This window comes from Bos mutus, chromosome 9 (assembly GCF_027580195.1).
Source record: "Bos mutus isolate GX-2022 chromosome 9, NWIPB_WYAK_1.1, whole genome shotgun sequence".
Lineage (NCBI taxonomy): Eukaryota > Metazoa > Chordata > Mammalia > Artiodactyla > Bovidae > Bos > Bos mutus.
In genome coordinates, this window is record NC_091625.1 from 73,420,052 (window position 1) to 73,433,880 (window position 13,829).

At 38.1% G+C, this 13,829-nt stretch overlaps 1 protein-coding gene across 17 annotated transcripts in view; it reads right to left on the bottom strand.

Annotated features, from left to right (window-relative positions):
• AHI1 (Abelson helper integration site 1) overlaps nucleotides 1-13,829 on the bottom strand; it is a 220,748-nt gene that overhangs the window by 126,380 nt on the left and 80,539 nt on the right. For 14 of the 17 annotated variants that reach the window (XR_011465387.1, XR_011465388.1, XR_011465389.1 and 11 more), the window contains 2 exons: nucleotides 9,266-9,462; nucleotides 3,462-3,488 (listed from right to left, as the gene is read on the bottom strand). Coding sequence is in view for 13 of the 17 variants with exons in the window: in XM_070376723.1 (XP_070232824.1) it covers nucleotides 3,462-3,488; nucleotides 9,266-9,462 (224 nt within the window). In the remaining 4 variants the exon portion in view is untranslated. Of the gene's footprint in view, nucleotides 1-1,184; nucleotides 1,312-3,461; nucleotides 3,489-9,265; nucleotides 9,463-11,588; nucleotides 11,716-13,829 lie in introns of those variants that run through there. The other 3 variants (XM_070376729.1, XM_070376730.1, XM_070376720.1) reach the window with 3 other exon arrangements.

The following is a 13,829-nucleotide window of genomic DNA, read 5'->3' on the forward strand; positions in this document are numbered from 1 at the left end:
ACGTTCTTTCCAGGTTAACATCTCAGTCACTTGTTTCTCTAATTAATATCCTAAACTCCTTACTGAAGGATAGTAGAATATGCCACCCAAAAATGTGCCTCTTTTGCATAAGGATTACTTTGAGAAACTATAAACACAGGCATTCTGAACACAGAGTGGAAGCTATCTTTTGTAAGAGAAACAGACATTAGAATGGGGTTCTATACCAAGAAAAAGCCATCTATCATTAGGGACAACTTTTTCACCTGAGAGACTTATGTCTACCAACCAGCTCCTCCTCTTACCTTCTCAAGTTGCCTTCTGCCCCAGAAGTGTCAGACTCCTCCATCCCTTTTCTAGGCTCAGGATGGTATATAAGCCCCAGCTAACTGGCAGTCTTTGGCATCCCACATCTTTGTGGGGCTCACATATGTATGAAATTAAAATTGCATTTTTTTCCTCCTGTTAATCTGTCTATGCCAATTTAATCCTTAGACCAGTCACAGAACCTATAAGGGCAGAAGGTAAAGCTTTTCCTCCTCTACATTACCATGCTTACAGGACCGTTTAAAAGGCTGGCCTGATCTCCTGAGCTTCTCCCCAACTTGTCATGGAACACTGCTCTTCCTCGCTTGCTCACTATCCCACTTAAGATTAGTGATCTTCTTTCTGCTCCTTCAGCATGCTAGTTTAATATCTAGATGAGAATTTTCACAGGACAGGATTAGTTCCTTATCAAGTGGACTCAAGAAAACACTATTCTAAGCTATAGAAAGCCAGTAATAAATGACCATATATTTTATGAATCCATTTATACTAAATAACCAGAATTGGCAAATATATAGAGACAGAAAATATAAACCACTCCTGCCGGTTACCAGGAGTTTGAGTGCTTTGTTTGGTGGTGTGTGTGTGCATGTGTGTGCCTGCGTGCATGTCCTTATCCAGAAATGGAGAATGACTGCTAAGAGAAAATGGGCTTTCTTTTTGGAGGGAATAATCTCTCTTTTTGGAGAGACAGTAGTGATGGTTGCGAATTCTATGTGTATGATAAAACCCAGTGAACTGTATACTTTGAAAGCATGACTATTGTGGTATGTATGTTATATATCAATAAAAGTGAAGTCGCTCAGTCGTGTCCGACTCTTTGCAACCCCATAGACTGTAGCCTACCAGGTTCCTCCGTCCATGGGATTTTCCAGGCAAAAGTACTGGAGTGGGTTGCCATTTCCTTCCCCAGAGGATCTTCCTGACCCAGGGGTTGAACCCAGGTCTCCCGCATTGCAGGCAGACGTTTTACCATCAGAGCCACCAGGGAAACCATCAATAAAACTGTCATAAAAAAAGAAAATAACTAGTAGGTTAATCTTTCCATGCTCCTGCTACTCCTTCTAAGTCTCTTCAGTTATGTCCGACTCCTTGTGACCCCATAGACTGTAGCCCATCAGGCTCCTCTGTCCATGGGATTCTTCAGGCAGGAATACTGGAGTGGGTAGCTCTGCCCTCCTCCAGGGGATCTTCCTGACCCAGGGATCAAACCTGCATCTCTTATGTCTTCTGCAGTGACAGTCAGGTTCTTTACTACTAGCGTCACCTGGGAAGCCCAATCTTTCCATACTTTGACTGATTTCCAAAAATGTCATATTTTCAATCATAATTTATTCTATTTTTTGTTAAGTACTAGGAACACAGAGATGAATGACATGAACCTCCACCCTCAGGAAGTTTCCAGATTAGCAGAGGATGTTCTCCATAAAGCCTTGCCAAATATGTGCAGAACACTTTACTCTTTGGGCATTCAGACAGCATTACAAAAGAGGGGTATATAACATATTTGTAAAAATAAAGAGAAATAGCTCTGAACTGCTAATCAAGAGGATAAACTATTTTTTGACTCCAGTTTTATACACTATACATACTTAAGAACATTTAGTAATCTTGGAGCTACAATCATTACACCAATCATTGCTATCAGGAACAAGTTTCCTGAACATCTGCAGCTCAAGTCAGAATAAAGCTTGTTCTCTTTTTTTCCCCTCATCTTCCTTCCCCTTGTCTCTATTCTATTTCCTGTTGACTTGTGATAATTAGGTAAAAAAGTGATGGGTCCTGACTGATACTGGACAGCTCAGTGATGGGATAAGCCTAGTGTTTTCTGACACATTTCCTCCATGAGATGCCTCATGTGGAACGAGACAATAGCCTACTAACTTCTGTATTCTAAGCACCTGCCATGTGGTAGGAGGTGTCCGCTGAGTAAAGACAGTATTTCTACTGCACTGACATTACATAAAGCAGGCTTTGACTGTACTAATACCACCTTAATTCTTTCCCTTCCGGAGACCTCACCCTTTTACTTTGTGACAATATATAACCATATGTGACAAATAAACGGATATCTCATGATTCACCTGAATTTTGGAAATGGACAGGAGAGAATAAGAGGGAAGAATGGACAAGTGGTGTCATTCCAACTCTTTTAAATAAAATTTATTTTCTTGACAACTGACTTGAAGTTTGCACATAAAACAACCTTGCTTGCAAAAGGAAGAAAGCTAAAGAAAGCTGCTAGGTTGAAAGCAACTCAGATATAGTTCAGTTGCAATTGTTTACCAACCAAGAGCCTCTTTATATCAATCTCCATTTTCAGACTGACTTTGGGGTCTTGGGCAAATCACTTAACCCTCCTTCAACTTCATTTTCCTCCTTTCTAAAAGTGGAATAACAATCATCTCTAACCTGTCTCTCAGGACTGTTACATAGTTAAATGGGAAAGGAAGTATGAAACAAGGCACAAATAATCCAGAGCACAATATATTATTACTGTTTGTGCACAGCTTCCATTTATTTCAAGGCTTATACACTTTACGCCCCATTCACACACTGGAACTGTGTTGGTGTCTCTTACCTATAAAGTATCACATTATATTTTTCTCAGAGAAGGAAATGATCTCACTAACCCTTTACTGAAAGTATTGATACATCCCAATTCCAATATTCTTAAATCTTCAAAAATAGTAAGCTGCTGCTGCTGCTGCTAAGTCGCTTCAGTCGTGTCCGACTCTGTGCGACCTGATAGACGGCAGCCCACCAGGCTCCCCCGTCCCTGGGGTTCTCCAGGCAAGAACATGGGAGTGGGTTGCCATTTCCTTCTCCAATGCATGAAAGTGAAAAGTGAAAGTGAAGTCGCTCAGTCGTGTCCGACTCTTTGCGACCCCATGGACTGCAGCCTACCAGGCTCCTCCATCCATGGGATTTTCCAGGCAAGAGTACTGGAGTGGGTGCCATTGCCTTCTACTACTTGCTAAATTCTCAGGTTCCAGTATTATGATTCCTTGATAAATTCAACCCTAATTGTAACAAACAGGTATCAGAAGAAGTTTTTCCAAAAGTTCTATTAAAGCTATCAATGGTACGTTTCAATTCTTTGGGTCATCACAATGGAAACTGAAGTTGTCTCTTGGTAATAAAAAACCACTCACCTTTGCTGCACAGGCTCGTATCACCTCCTAAAAGAAATACAATAAAATAAGTAAAGAGATATTCATAATTTCATTTAAAAATATCAATTATTTTTAACACATTCAACTATCAATCTTTTAAAAACCAAAATCAACATCCGGGAGAGTGTTTTTTAATCTATCACATGCAGGTATCACTCTGCATTGTTTCCAATGAGCTGGGGAAAGGGTAAAATTAAGAGACTCAGTGACATGACTTTGGAAAATCTAACTTGCCAAAAGAAAAGGCACTGACAAAGACGACTCTGGAGGGCCCACACGTATCTGCCTATGTCTTCTCACAGAAGAAAAGTTTGTCTCCTCAATAAACTTAACGTAAACACTAAACTTTTGTACTGGAACACTAACATATCTAAAAGACACACTCTGAACTGCAGTATAGAATTATCTCTATAAATAACAATACCCATACATATAATTCTCATATTAATAATTTACTCCAGAGGAAATCTAATAATAAACACTTCTGAAGAGTAAAGTATATGACTGGAGGAGCAAAAGAAAGGAATTGCCTACAACTCGTGGGATAAGACCAAGAAAAAGTCACTTTTGAAAAAAGAAATTAGTCAAAGTCAACATAAATGACTTGGAAATTTGCTGCTAAACAGACACAAATAATACTCAAGTCCAATTACGGTTAACCAGCATATATCATCAGTCTAGTATGGAACCAGAGAAAAATGTTAACAATGTGGAGTTTACAGAAAAAGAGAACTGAAAAAGAAGAACGTCCTTTTTTTCCAAATCCAGAAATTGCGAAGGGACATACCCTACATCTAAAGGATATTAGTTATCTCAGTCACTAAAAGGAGGCAGTAAAACTGACTGGGGCATGGGATTCTGATGGCCTGGACTAAATCTCAGCTCCGATGTTTCCATTTGTCTAAGATTGGCAACATTGCTTGATCTCTGAAAGCCTCAACTAGATCAGATCAGATCAGATCAGTCTCTCAGTCGTGTCCGACTCTTTGCAATCCCATGAATCGCAGCACGCCAGGCCTCTCTGTCCATCACCAACTCCCGGAGTTCACTGAGACCCACATCCATTGAGTCAGTGATGCCATCCAGCCATCTCATCCTCTGCCGTCCCCATCTCCTCTTGCCTCCAATCCCTCCCAGCATCAGAGTCTTTTCCAGTGAGTCAACTCTTCACATGAGGTGGCCAAAGTACTGGAGTTTCAGCTTTAGCATCATTCCTTCCAAAGAAATCCCAGGGCTGATCTCCTTCAGAATGGACTGGTTGGATCTCCTTGCAGTCCAAGGGACTCTCAAGAGTCTTCTCCAACACCACAGTTAAAAGGCATCAATTCTTCGGCGCTCAGCCTTCTTCACAGTCCAACTCTCACATCCATACATGACCACAGGAAAAACCATAGCCTTAACTAGATGAACCTTTGTTGGCAAAGTAATGTCTCTGCTTTTGAATATGCTATCTAGGTTGGTCATAACTTTCCTTCCAAGGAGTAAGCGTTTTTTAATTTCATGGCTGCAGTCACCATCTGTAGTGATTTTGGAGCCCAGAAAAATAAAGTCTGACACTGTTTCCACTTTTTCCCCATCTATTTCCCATGAAGTGATGGGACTGGATGCCATGATCTTCGTTTTCTGAATGTTGAGCTTTAAGCCAACTTTTTCACTCTCCACTTTCACTTCATCAAGAGGCTTTTTAGTTCCTCTTCACTTTCTGCCATAAGGGTGGTGTCATCTGGGGATAATACTAGCATCTATGTTATAGGATGGTTTTGAGGGTTAAATACAACAAACATGTAAAACATTTAGCACAGTACTGGGAATTCATGCAGCTGCTGCTGCTAAGTCACTTCAGTCGTGTCTGACTGGGCGACCCCATAGACGGCAGCCCACCAAGCTCCCCCTGTCCCTGGGATTCTCCAGGCAAGAACACTGGAGTGGGTTGCCATTTCCTTCTTCAATGCATGAAAGTGAAAAGTGAAAGTGAAATCACTCAGTCGTGTCCGACTTGTAGCAACCCCATGGACTGCAGCCTACCAGGCTCCTCTGTCCATGGGATTTTCCAGGCAAGAGTACTGCAGTAGGTTGTTATTGCCTTCTCTGAAATAGGTGTTAACTATCACCAATTATTGTAAGATGAAATCTCCCGTGGGGCAGAGAAATTAATCATTGTTTTTTCTAAAACTGGCACATAGTATTTTATTTAATTAATTAATTTCTATTTAAAATTTTTTCAGCCACACCATATGCAGTACATGGGATTCTTAGTTTCCCAACCAGGGATCAAACCTATGCCCCCTATGATTGGAAGCACAGAATCTTGTTCCACTGGGCCACCAGGGAAGTCTCTAAAGCATTTTTTAAACCCATTCAAACCCTATGACTCTGTGATCACTGACCTAGATAGTAGGTAAATTTTTAAAAGGGAGAGTGGTCTTGAGTGCTCAGGCAGCTGAAGAGGTATACTTTTCATTATAAGATATTTAAGTTTATAGGTCAACTTTCTGTAGGACCACTTACTCTTAGCAGGTAACCCAGATACTGAGGAGCTCTGGATATACTGATAAGACCAAATTTCTGAGTCTGAAACCTTAGAAAGAGCAGTGTCACTGCTCTCAAGATTCTGTCTACCTGTGAGGTCTTTGCTGGTTTGCAGAGCCCTGTAGGTGATGCTGCAGGGGTAGCACAGTGCTGGCTCTGTTAAGTATGAAACAGCTGAGTTTTATTATGAGTAAATGATAAAGCTACCAAGAACAGCAAATTATCTATTTTTGGCAACTTTTACTCATTCACGGGTAAACACCTATGAAATGTCTGCAGAGCTGAACTTATTATGCAAAATTCACACATACACAAATCACACCCTAAACTCGAACTATATTTTCTTAGAAAAACATTTCTTCCGTGGTTACAAAGAAAGAAGTATACTCAGGGATACAGTCTTATAGAAGTAATTCAGTTTTCTCTATTAGACTTCTACATAGAAGACCATGACAGAGTCTCTTATAAACTAAGTAACAGAAACCTAACAGAAAAAGGAATTTGGGGTTTAGTAAAATAGAGAAGACTCTTGAGAGTCCCGTGGACAGCAAGGAGATCAAATCAGTCAATCCTAGGAAATCAACCCTAAATATGCATTGAAAGCACTGATGCTGAAGCTCCAATACTTTGAGCACCTAATGTAAAGCGCCAATTCATTGGAAAAGACCCTTATGCTGGGAAAGACTGAGGGCAGGCGGAGAAGGAGGTGACAGGATGAGATGGTTGGATGGTACCACCGACTCAATGGTCATGAGTTTGAGCAAATTCCAGAAGATAGGAAAGGAAGCCTGACATGCTGCAGTCCATGGGATTGCAAAGAGTTGGACAAGACTTAGTGACTGAACAATAACAAACAAAACACAGTTCAGGAAATATGAGAAAAGGCACTGAGACCAAAGGTGGGAATCTAGTCAACCTAAATGCCTGCAAAACGTAAAAAGAATGGCGCTTCCGTGGGAACAAAGATGACATTTTGTTTTTACTCCCATACGTACTACTTACATTCTGAGAGAAAACAATCTGCAGAGAACATTTGAAAAAAAAGTTCAAAGAATTCTCTTAACACGGGAAATATATGGTTTTACAAAACCACAGCACATAGACAAGGCTTTCATTTCCAAAGGAAGCCTCAATCTATGTCAATCCCAAAGCGTACATCTGAATAATTTTTAAAAGGAAAGTTAAGCAAAAGCTAAATAAATCAATGATTCTAAGACAAGTTATTCTCTTATAATAAAGTATCAATTTACTTCCCCCTTGCCTTTGATTTCATATCTTAAAAAATATTTTTCTGAAATATATTAAAAAAATTTTTCCTGTACATCTACTTTCATTTGTTCTTACATCCTTTCATTTATCTGAGGATGACAGCTATAAAAGATGATGCAGGTAAAAAGCTTCAAGACCAAAGTGATTCCAGAATGTTAAGCTTTACAGTGTAAAGACTGACAGGCTGTATGAAATTTTTTTTTTATATGTCTGTCTGTGAGTTGCTCTTAGGTCTGTAGATGAAGTCATATTGCCATGCAATATTTTATACAAGGCCACCTTTTTTCCCCCTACTGAATAAATATTTTTCTCTAAGTTTTAAAACTCCATTTATCTATTCATACTTCCTCTTAAAATTTGGAACACCATGCATTATTCAGTTATTTAAAAATGTTAAAATATACAGAATTACAACATTGAAATCATTAATTTATAATCATATATTCTATAATTTATAGTGAGACATAAAAAAAAATTTCCTCCATATTCCAACTAAACCTAACCCCCTTTGCCTGTGTGATCTGCATACCTCACACTCTATAACTCTATAAAAAAGGAAAAGGAGAGAGGAAGAAAGTACAGTCCAAACTAAAGATGTCTCAATGCAGTTCTTCCTATGTTTGGTTTAAAACTGGTCGATATTCCTATCAAAGGAGGAGAAGAAGGGATGATTTATTAAGTGCCAGGCAATGCACCAAAAGGGGGAACACAACAAAAAACAAGCCTGTGAAGTCCATGTCTTCAAGGCTAATTCTCAGTAAAAGAACTATTATGGTTAAAGAGCATAAGGATTTTTAAGGATATTCTACCTTCTCAATACATTTTCCCACTTAACTTTGAGAAAGACTGTATAGTAATTTATCACTAATAGAATACCACAGAACTTTTAACCAAGCATTGTCCTTCTCATTTTTATCATCTATTTTCCAGTTTTGCAGCAAATATCTGGTTTTGGTGGCACTACCTTTCTTAGAAGTGAGATGGAACTTTAAAATACATTGATGAAACACTTGTACCTACTCTTCAGAGAAGGCAATGGCACCCCACTCCAGTACTCTTGCCTGGAAAATCTCATGGATGGAGGAGCCTGGTGCGCTGCAGTCCATGGGGTTGCTAAGAGTTGGACACGACTGAGCGACTTCATTTTTACTTTTTACTTACATGTATTGGAGAAGGAAATGGCAACCCACTCCAGCGTTCTTGCCTGGAGAATCCCAGGGACGGCAGAGCCTGGCAGGCTGCCGTCTATGGGGTTGCATAGAGTCAGACACGACTGAAGCAACTTAGCAGCAGCAGCAGCAGCAGTACCTACTCTTTATGGAAGTACATGTTTATTTCTTTTATCCATTTCCTAATTGAAGTCTCACTACTTTCTTTATTATTTAGTTCTTGCATAATAAGAAGGCTGTTTCTTTTATATTTTATGTTAAGTATTTTTCCAGGTTAGTTGGTTGTCCTACGTGTGTGTGCCTACATGCTGTATATGTGCATATAGACACATACTTTTGAAATAGAGAAACAGGTCTTGGGCTGATAGTTACAGAATCTATCAGGCCAGGAAAACATAATAGATTATCCTAAGTTTAGTTTGCTTACTGAAGTTAGTGATTTTAGAACAAGTACCAGAAAGTAACTATACATGTAGAAGAAGGCCTAGTTTTAAGTAACTACTGGAATTGCCTAGTGGTTCAGGTGGCAAAGAATCTGCCTGCAATGCAGGAGACCTGAGTTCAGTCCCTGGGTTGGGAAGATCCTCTGGAGGAGGGTATGGCAATCTACTCCAGTATTCTTGTCTGGAGAATCTACATGGACAGAGGAGCATGGCGGGCTATAGTCCATGGGGTCACAAAGAGTTGGACATGACTGAGTGACTAACACTCACTTTTTCCATTCAGTTAATGTTTATTGGCATGGGTGTGTAAAACAGGATTGAAATGGTTTTAAAGTTTCCAACTTGTCTACTGCATAAAATGAAATAAACATACTGTGACAGAATCAATTCTCTGTTTCACTTGTTGCATCTTCATTGAAGAATGTTCAGTGGGGACATAGTCATCAATCTGAAAGGATCCTTGATGAGGCAGTTTAGGGCAGGTGCATAAAGCACCTTGACTTTGGTGTATTCCAGGTAATGGAAAGGTTCCGTTGTAGCGTCTGAACATTTCAGCCTCCTGCTGGGCAACTGGGAAATAAAAACAAGTCTGTGATTAGTTAATCATCACAGTAAAAGCACAATGGAAAAATTAAGCCATGAAACACATGATCAGAAAGTGCATAAAACATTTTAAATATTGCATAATAATAATACAACATGACTGACAAAATCATAAAGAAGGAAATAAACTAATTTCACAGGTAACCTCATGTCAGAGGTTAGAGGCAGTATAACAGAGCCCGGAAGGCCAGGCAGTATCTTGGACTGGTAAATATAACATACTAGAATGGGATCCTAGCTTTAAAGAGATACATACAGAAAACACAGTACAAAAAAACACAAAGTAGAATTAAAGAAAATACAAAAAAAATAAAAATGATTATTCACAAACCTATCTTTTAAAACAACTGTTTTCATATTTCTATGCCCCTCCTAATCTTTATCCATATGTACATTTTATGTAAGGTTATGAGTATAAAAACAATTGAACAGTTTTTCAATTTAAATGTAATTTTTTTCTATTTCTACCACTGTATAATTACCATTTATAAATGCCTTACAATATCTCATTGAAAGAAGCACCACAGTTTATTTATGTATTCTCCTATTGTTAAATACCTACAATGTTTTCTGTTTTCCCTCATTATAGACCATATGTAAGTAAAGAAAAGTGAAAGAAAGTGCTAAATTGCTCAGTCTGTGTCCGACTCTTCACGACCCCATGGACTATAGCCCACCAGGCTTGTCTGTGCATGGAATTCTACAGCCAAGAATATGGCAGCGGGTTGCCATGACCTCCTCCAAGGGATCTTCCTGACCCAGGGATCAAACTCAGGTCTCCTGCATTGCAGGCAGTTTCTTTAGTGTCTGAGCCACCTGGGAAGTATGTGAGGAAGTGCTTTTGTAATTTGTTTTTTTTAAAGGAGGTTTTCCTTTGGATTAATTCTCCAGAGTGGAACAGATGGCTCAGAAGTTGAATGTTTTTGATGACAGTGACGATGAGGAGGAGGGGAAGGAGGAGGAAGGAAATAGTACTTTTATTGTAACTCTGTGATTTTCAGGATGCTTTCACAGGCATCTCATTTGATCATTTAAAATAAATGGATTTGAAATTTTTTTAATGCCTGTAAGTACAAAGGAGAAAAAAATAATCATTTAAAATAGTATTTCCTTGATTATATAATTATGCAACTTAAAAATCCATAGAAGAAAAAATGGTAATTTTGGACTTCATAAAAATTTCAAAGTCTCTTCTTTAAAGCTCTTAAGACAGAAGAAAAGCCAAAGACAGGGAGAAATACTTGCAAGTCATATATCTGATAGAGTACCATGCGTATAAAGGAAACCTAACTCTCAAAGTTCAATAATCAGAAAACAAACGAGCCCATTTTACAAGTGGGCAAGAGATTTGAACATACAATTCACTGAAAAAGAAATATGGATGGTAAGTGAGCACACAAAAAGGTGGTTACCATCATTAGTCATTAAAGACAAGCAAATTAAAATCAAAATGAAATAGCCCTCTACCCAATTACAAAGGCTAAAATTAAAAGGATTAGCCATTTCAAATTGTGAAAAGATACGGAGATACTGAAACATAGACTACTGGTAAGAAAATCAAATGATACAACCAGTTTAGACAACAGTTTGGCAGCTTCTTAAAACATGTCTGCAAAGAGATCCAGCCCTTCTACTCTTGGGAATTTACTCAAGAGAAATAAAAACATATGTTTATACAAACACATGTAGATGAATATTCATAGCATCTTTATTTGTAGTAGCTAAAAACTAAATAAAACTCAAATGCCCATCAACAGGTGAATGGAAAAACAAACCATGATATAGCAGTACAATAAAATCATACTCAGAAATAAAAAAGAACTATCGATAAACTCTAAAACACAAAGTAAGATGAACTTCAAAGGAAGTATGAGTGAAAGAAGCCAGAACAACAACAAAAATGAGTATATGGCATGTACTGTTTTGCTTATATACAAATCTAGAAAATTCAAATTAATTCAGTGTTTGCCTCATGGGAGGAGGAGGTAGGGAGATGACTAAGGAGCACAAAGTAACTTTGGGGGATGATGGATATGTTCATTATCTTGATTGAGGTGATAGTCTTACAAGTATATAACTATGTCTTGACTTACCAGCGTGTACTTTTAAAATATATGCAGTTTAGGGGGACTTCCCTGGAGGTACAGTGATTAAAATTTTGCCTTACAATGCGAGGTGTACAGGTTGGATCCCTGGTTAGGGAGCTAAAATCCCACATGCCTAGAGGCCAAAAAAACCAAAACATAAAACAGAAATGATATTGTAACAAATTCAATAAAAACTTTAAAATGGTCCACACTAAAAAAAAAAATCTAAAAAGAAAAAGAATATATATATATAGTTTACTGTCAGTTATACCTCAATAAAACTGCTTAAAGAAAGTGACAGAAGGGGTTATTATCAGAATCTCCATCAAATCAATTAAAAATAAATAATCCAACAGAAAAATGGGCAAATGACCATTATAGAAAAATCACAAAACAAGAACTACATAGCCAACCTTACTAATAATTAAAGCAGAAATAAGGAGAAAAAGGCAAATTGGAAAGTGCTGTTTCTTTTATTGCCTATTCTACTAACCCACTGTACCTCAAGATATTTTTTCCCCAAGGAATAAACTGAGTAAGGGTAGGCAGGTGTGTACTACAGTGTTGCTTAAAATAATGAAAAACATATAACAGTGGAATTGTGCAACAACAGTTGTTTAAATAAATCAGTGTATTCATTTAATGAAACGGAATTCAGCCACTAAAATTATGTACATATGTATAATTATCACGATGGAAAGTTTCTCACAATATATTATTAATCAGAAGAAAAAAGTTTATAAAGCAATATCATGAATATACAAAAAGATGATCACTTTTTTTAAAAGTCATCATCCTTGGTTACAAGAAGTATGGACTTGAGAGAGCACGTATTAACAATTTTAGGTCTTTGATCTTTATATTCATGTACTACTTCATTCACAGGTTCTAAGCCAGGAATAGCTCAAGGACAAAGGGGCTCTCTGCCTGCAGACTTTGAAAGTGGTAAGAACCAGGGAACAAAATTGAAGGAGACCACCTTACCACTCACCCTTGTAGTGATGCGCATTCCTCAGCACCAATTACTGTTCTCAGTTAGAAGTGTAGCTGTGTCAACACTTAGATTTTTGTGGGTCTATTATTTTTCAGTACACAGTTTGGACCTCTTTTCCTAACACTCAGAACATTTATCTACCTCAAACAGAAGACTGTTTAAAGAACAAAGAGAAACTTTGAAGCTGTAGAAGAAAAGTGCTCAAAGACTGGAGGTTTAACACTAGCATCAGTCAGGGATGAATGAATCAAGATGTAAAAATCATGTTCCATGATCTTTGCCTTATTTGCTTTTTAAAATTGTCCTTTCCCTACTGTATAGCCTAGGGAACTTGGCTCAGTGCTATGTGGCAGGCTGGGTGGTGGGAGTTTGGGGGAGAATGGATTCATGTATTTGTATGGCTGACTCCCTTTGCTGTCCACCTGAAACTATCACAACATTGTTAATTGGCTATACTCCAATACAAAATAAAAAGTTAAAAAAATAAAATTGGCCTTTTAACATTTCATTGGGTTCTGCTACTATGAATGGAAAGTAAAACTGGGTTTCACTAACCAATGGCATCTTCTGACTCCTTATGGCGTTTAGTCACTAAGTTATGTCTGACTCTTTTGTGACCCCGTGGACTGTAGCCTGCCAGGCTCCTCTGTTCATAGGATTTCCCAGGCAAGAATACTGGAGTGGTTTGCATTTCCTTCTCCAGGGGATCTTCCCAACGCAGGGATTGAACCCTCGTCTCCTGCATTGGCAGGTGGATTCTTTACCATTGAGCCAACAAGGAAGCCCACAAATATACATTAGTCAACCATGATTTCACTTCATTAGAAGCACCAATGCTAATATAAGCAACAGCTATACAGAACAGTAGGATTTTGGTAATATTTTATTCCTTTTGCCAGACTGTATTTTTTAAGCATTATGCTACGCTAAACATTTTTCCCTTTTTTAAAAAAGAAAGTTATCTAACTAGTAAAATTACAAAAGGCGTTGCCTAAGTATTTCTTTATTTTTCCAAGCATTAAGATGCCTTTCAGAAAGGATTAAAAAGGCCTAAATGGATGCAGATAACAAAAATAAATCCCATGCAATTATGAATTCTTATTTCTATTGTCTAAAGGGAATTTTCTGTAGAAAAGCTATCTGACTAGATTTCAAGGAGTCAAATTAACACCCTACTTTATCTTAAGCTCCTCTAGTTCTGTGAAGAGTCATAAAACAATCTCCAGTAATATTCATGTGAAGTGAAAGTGAAG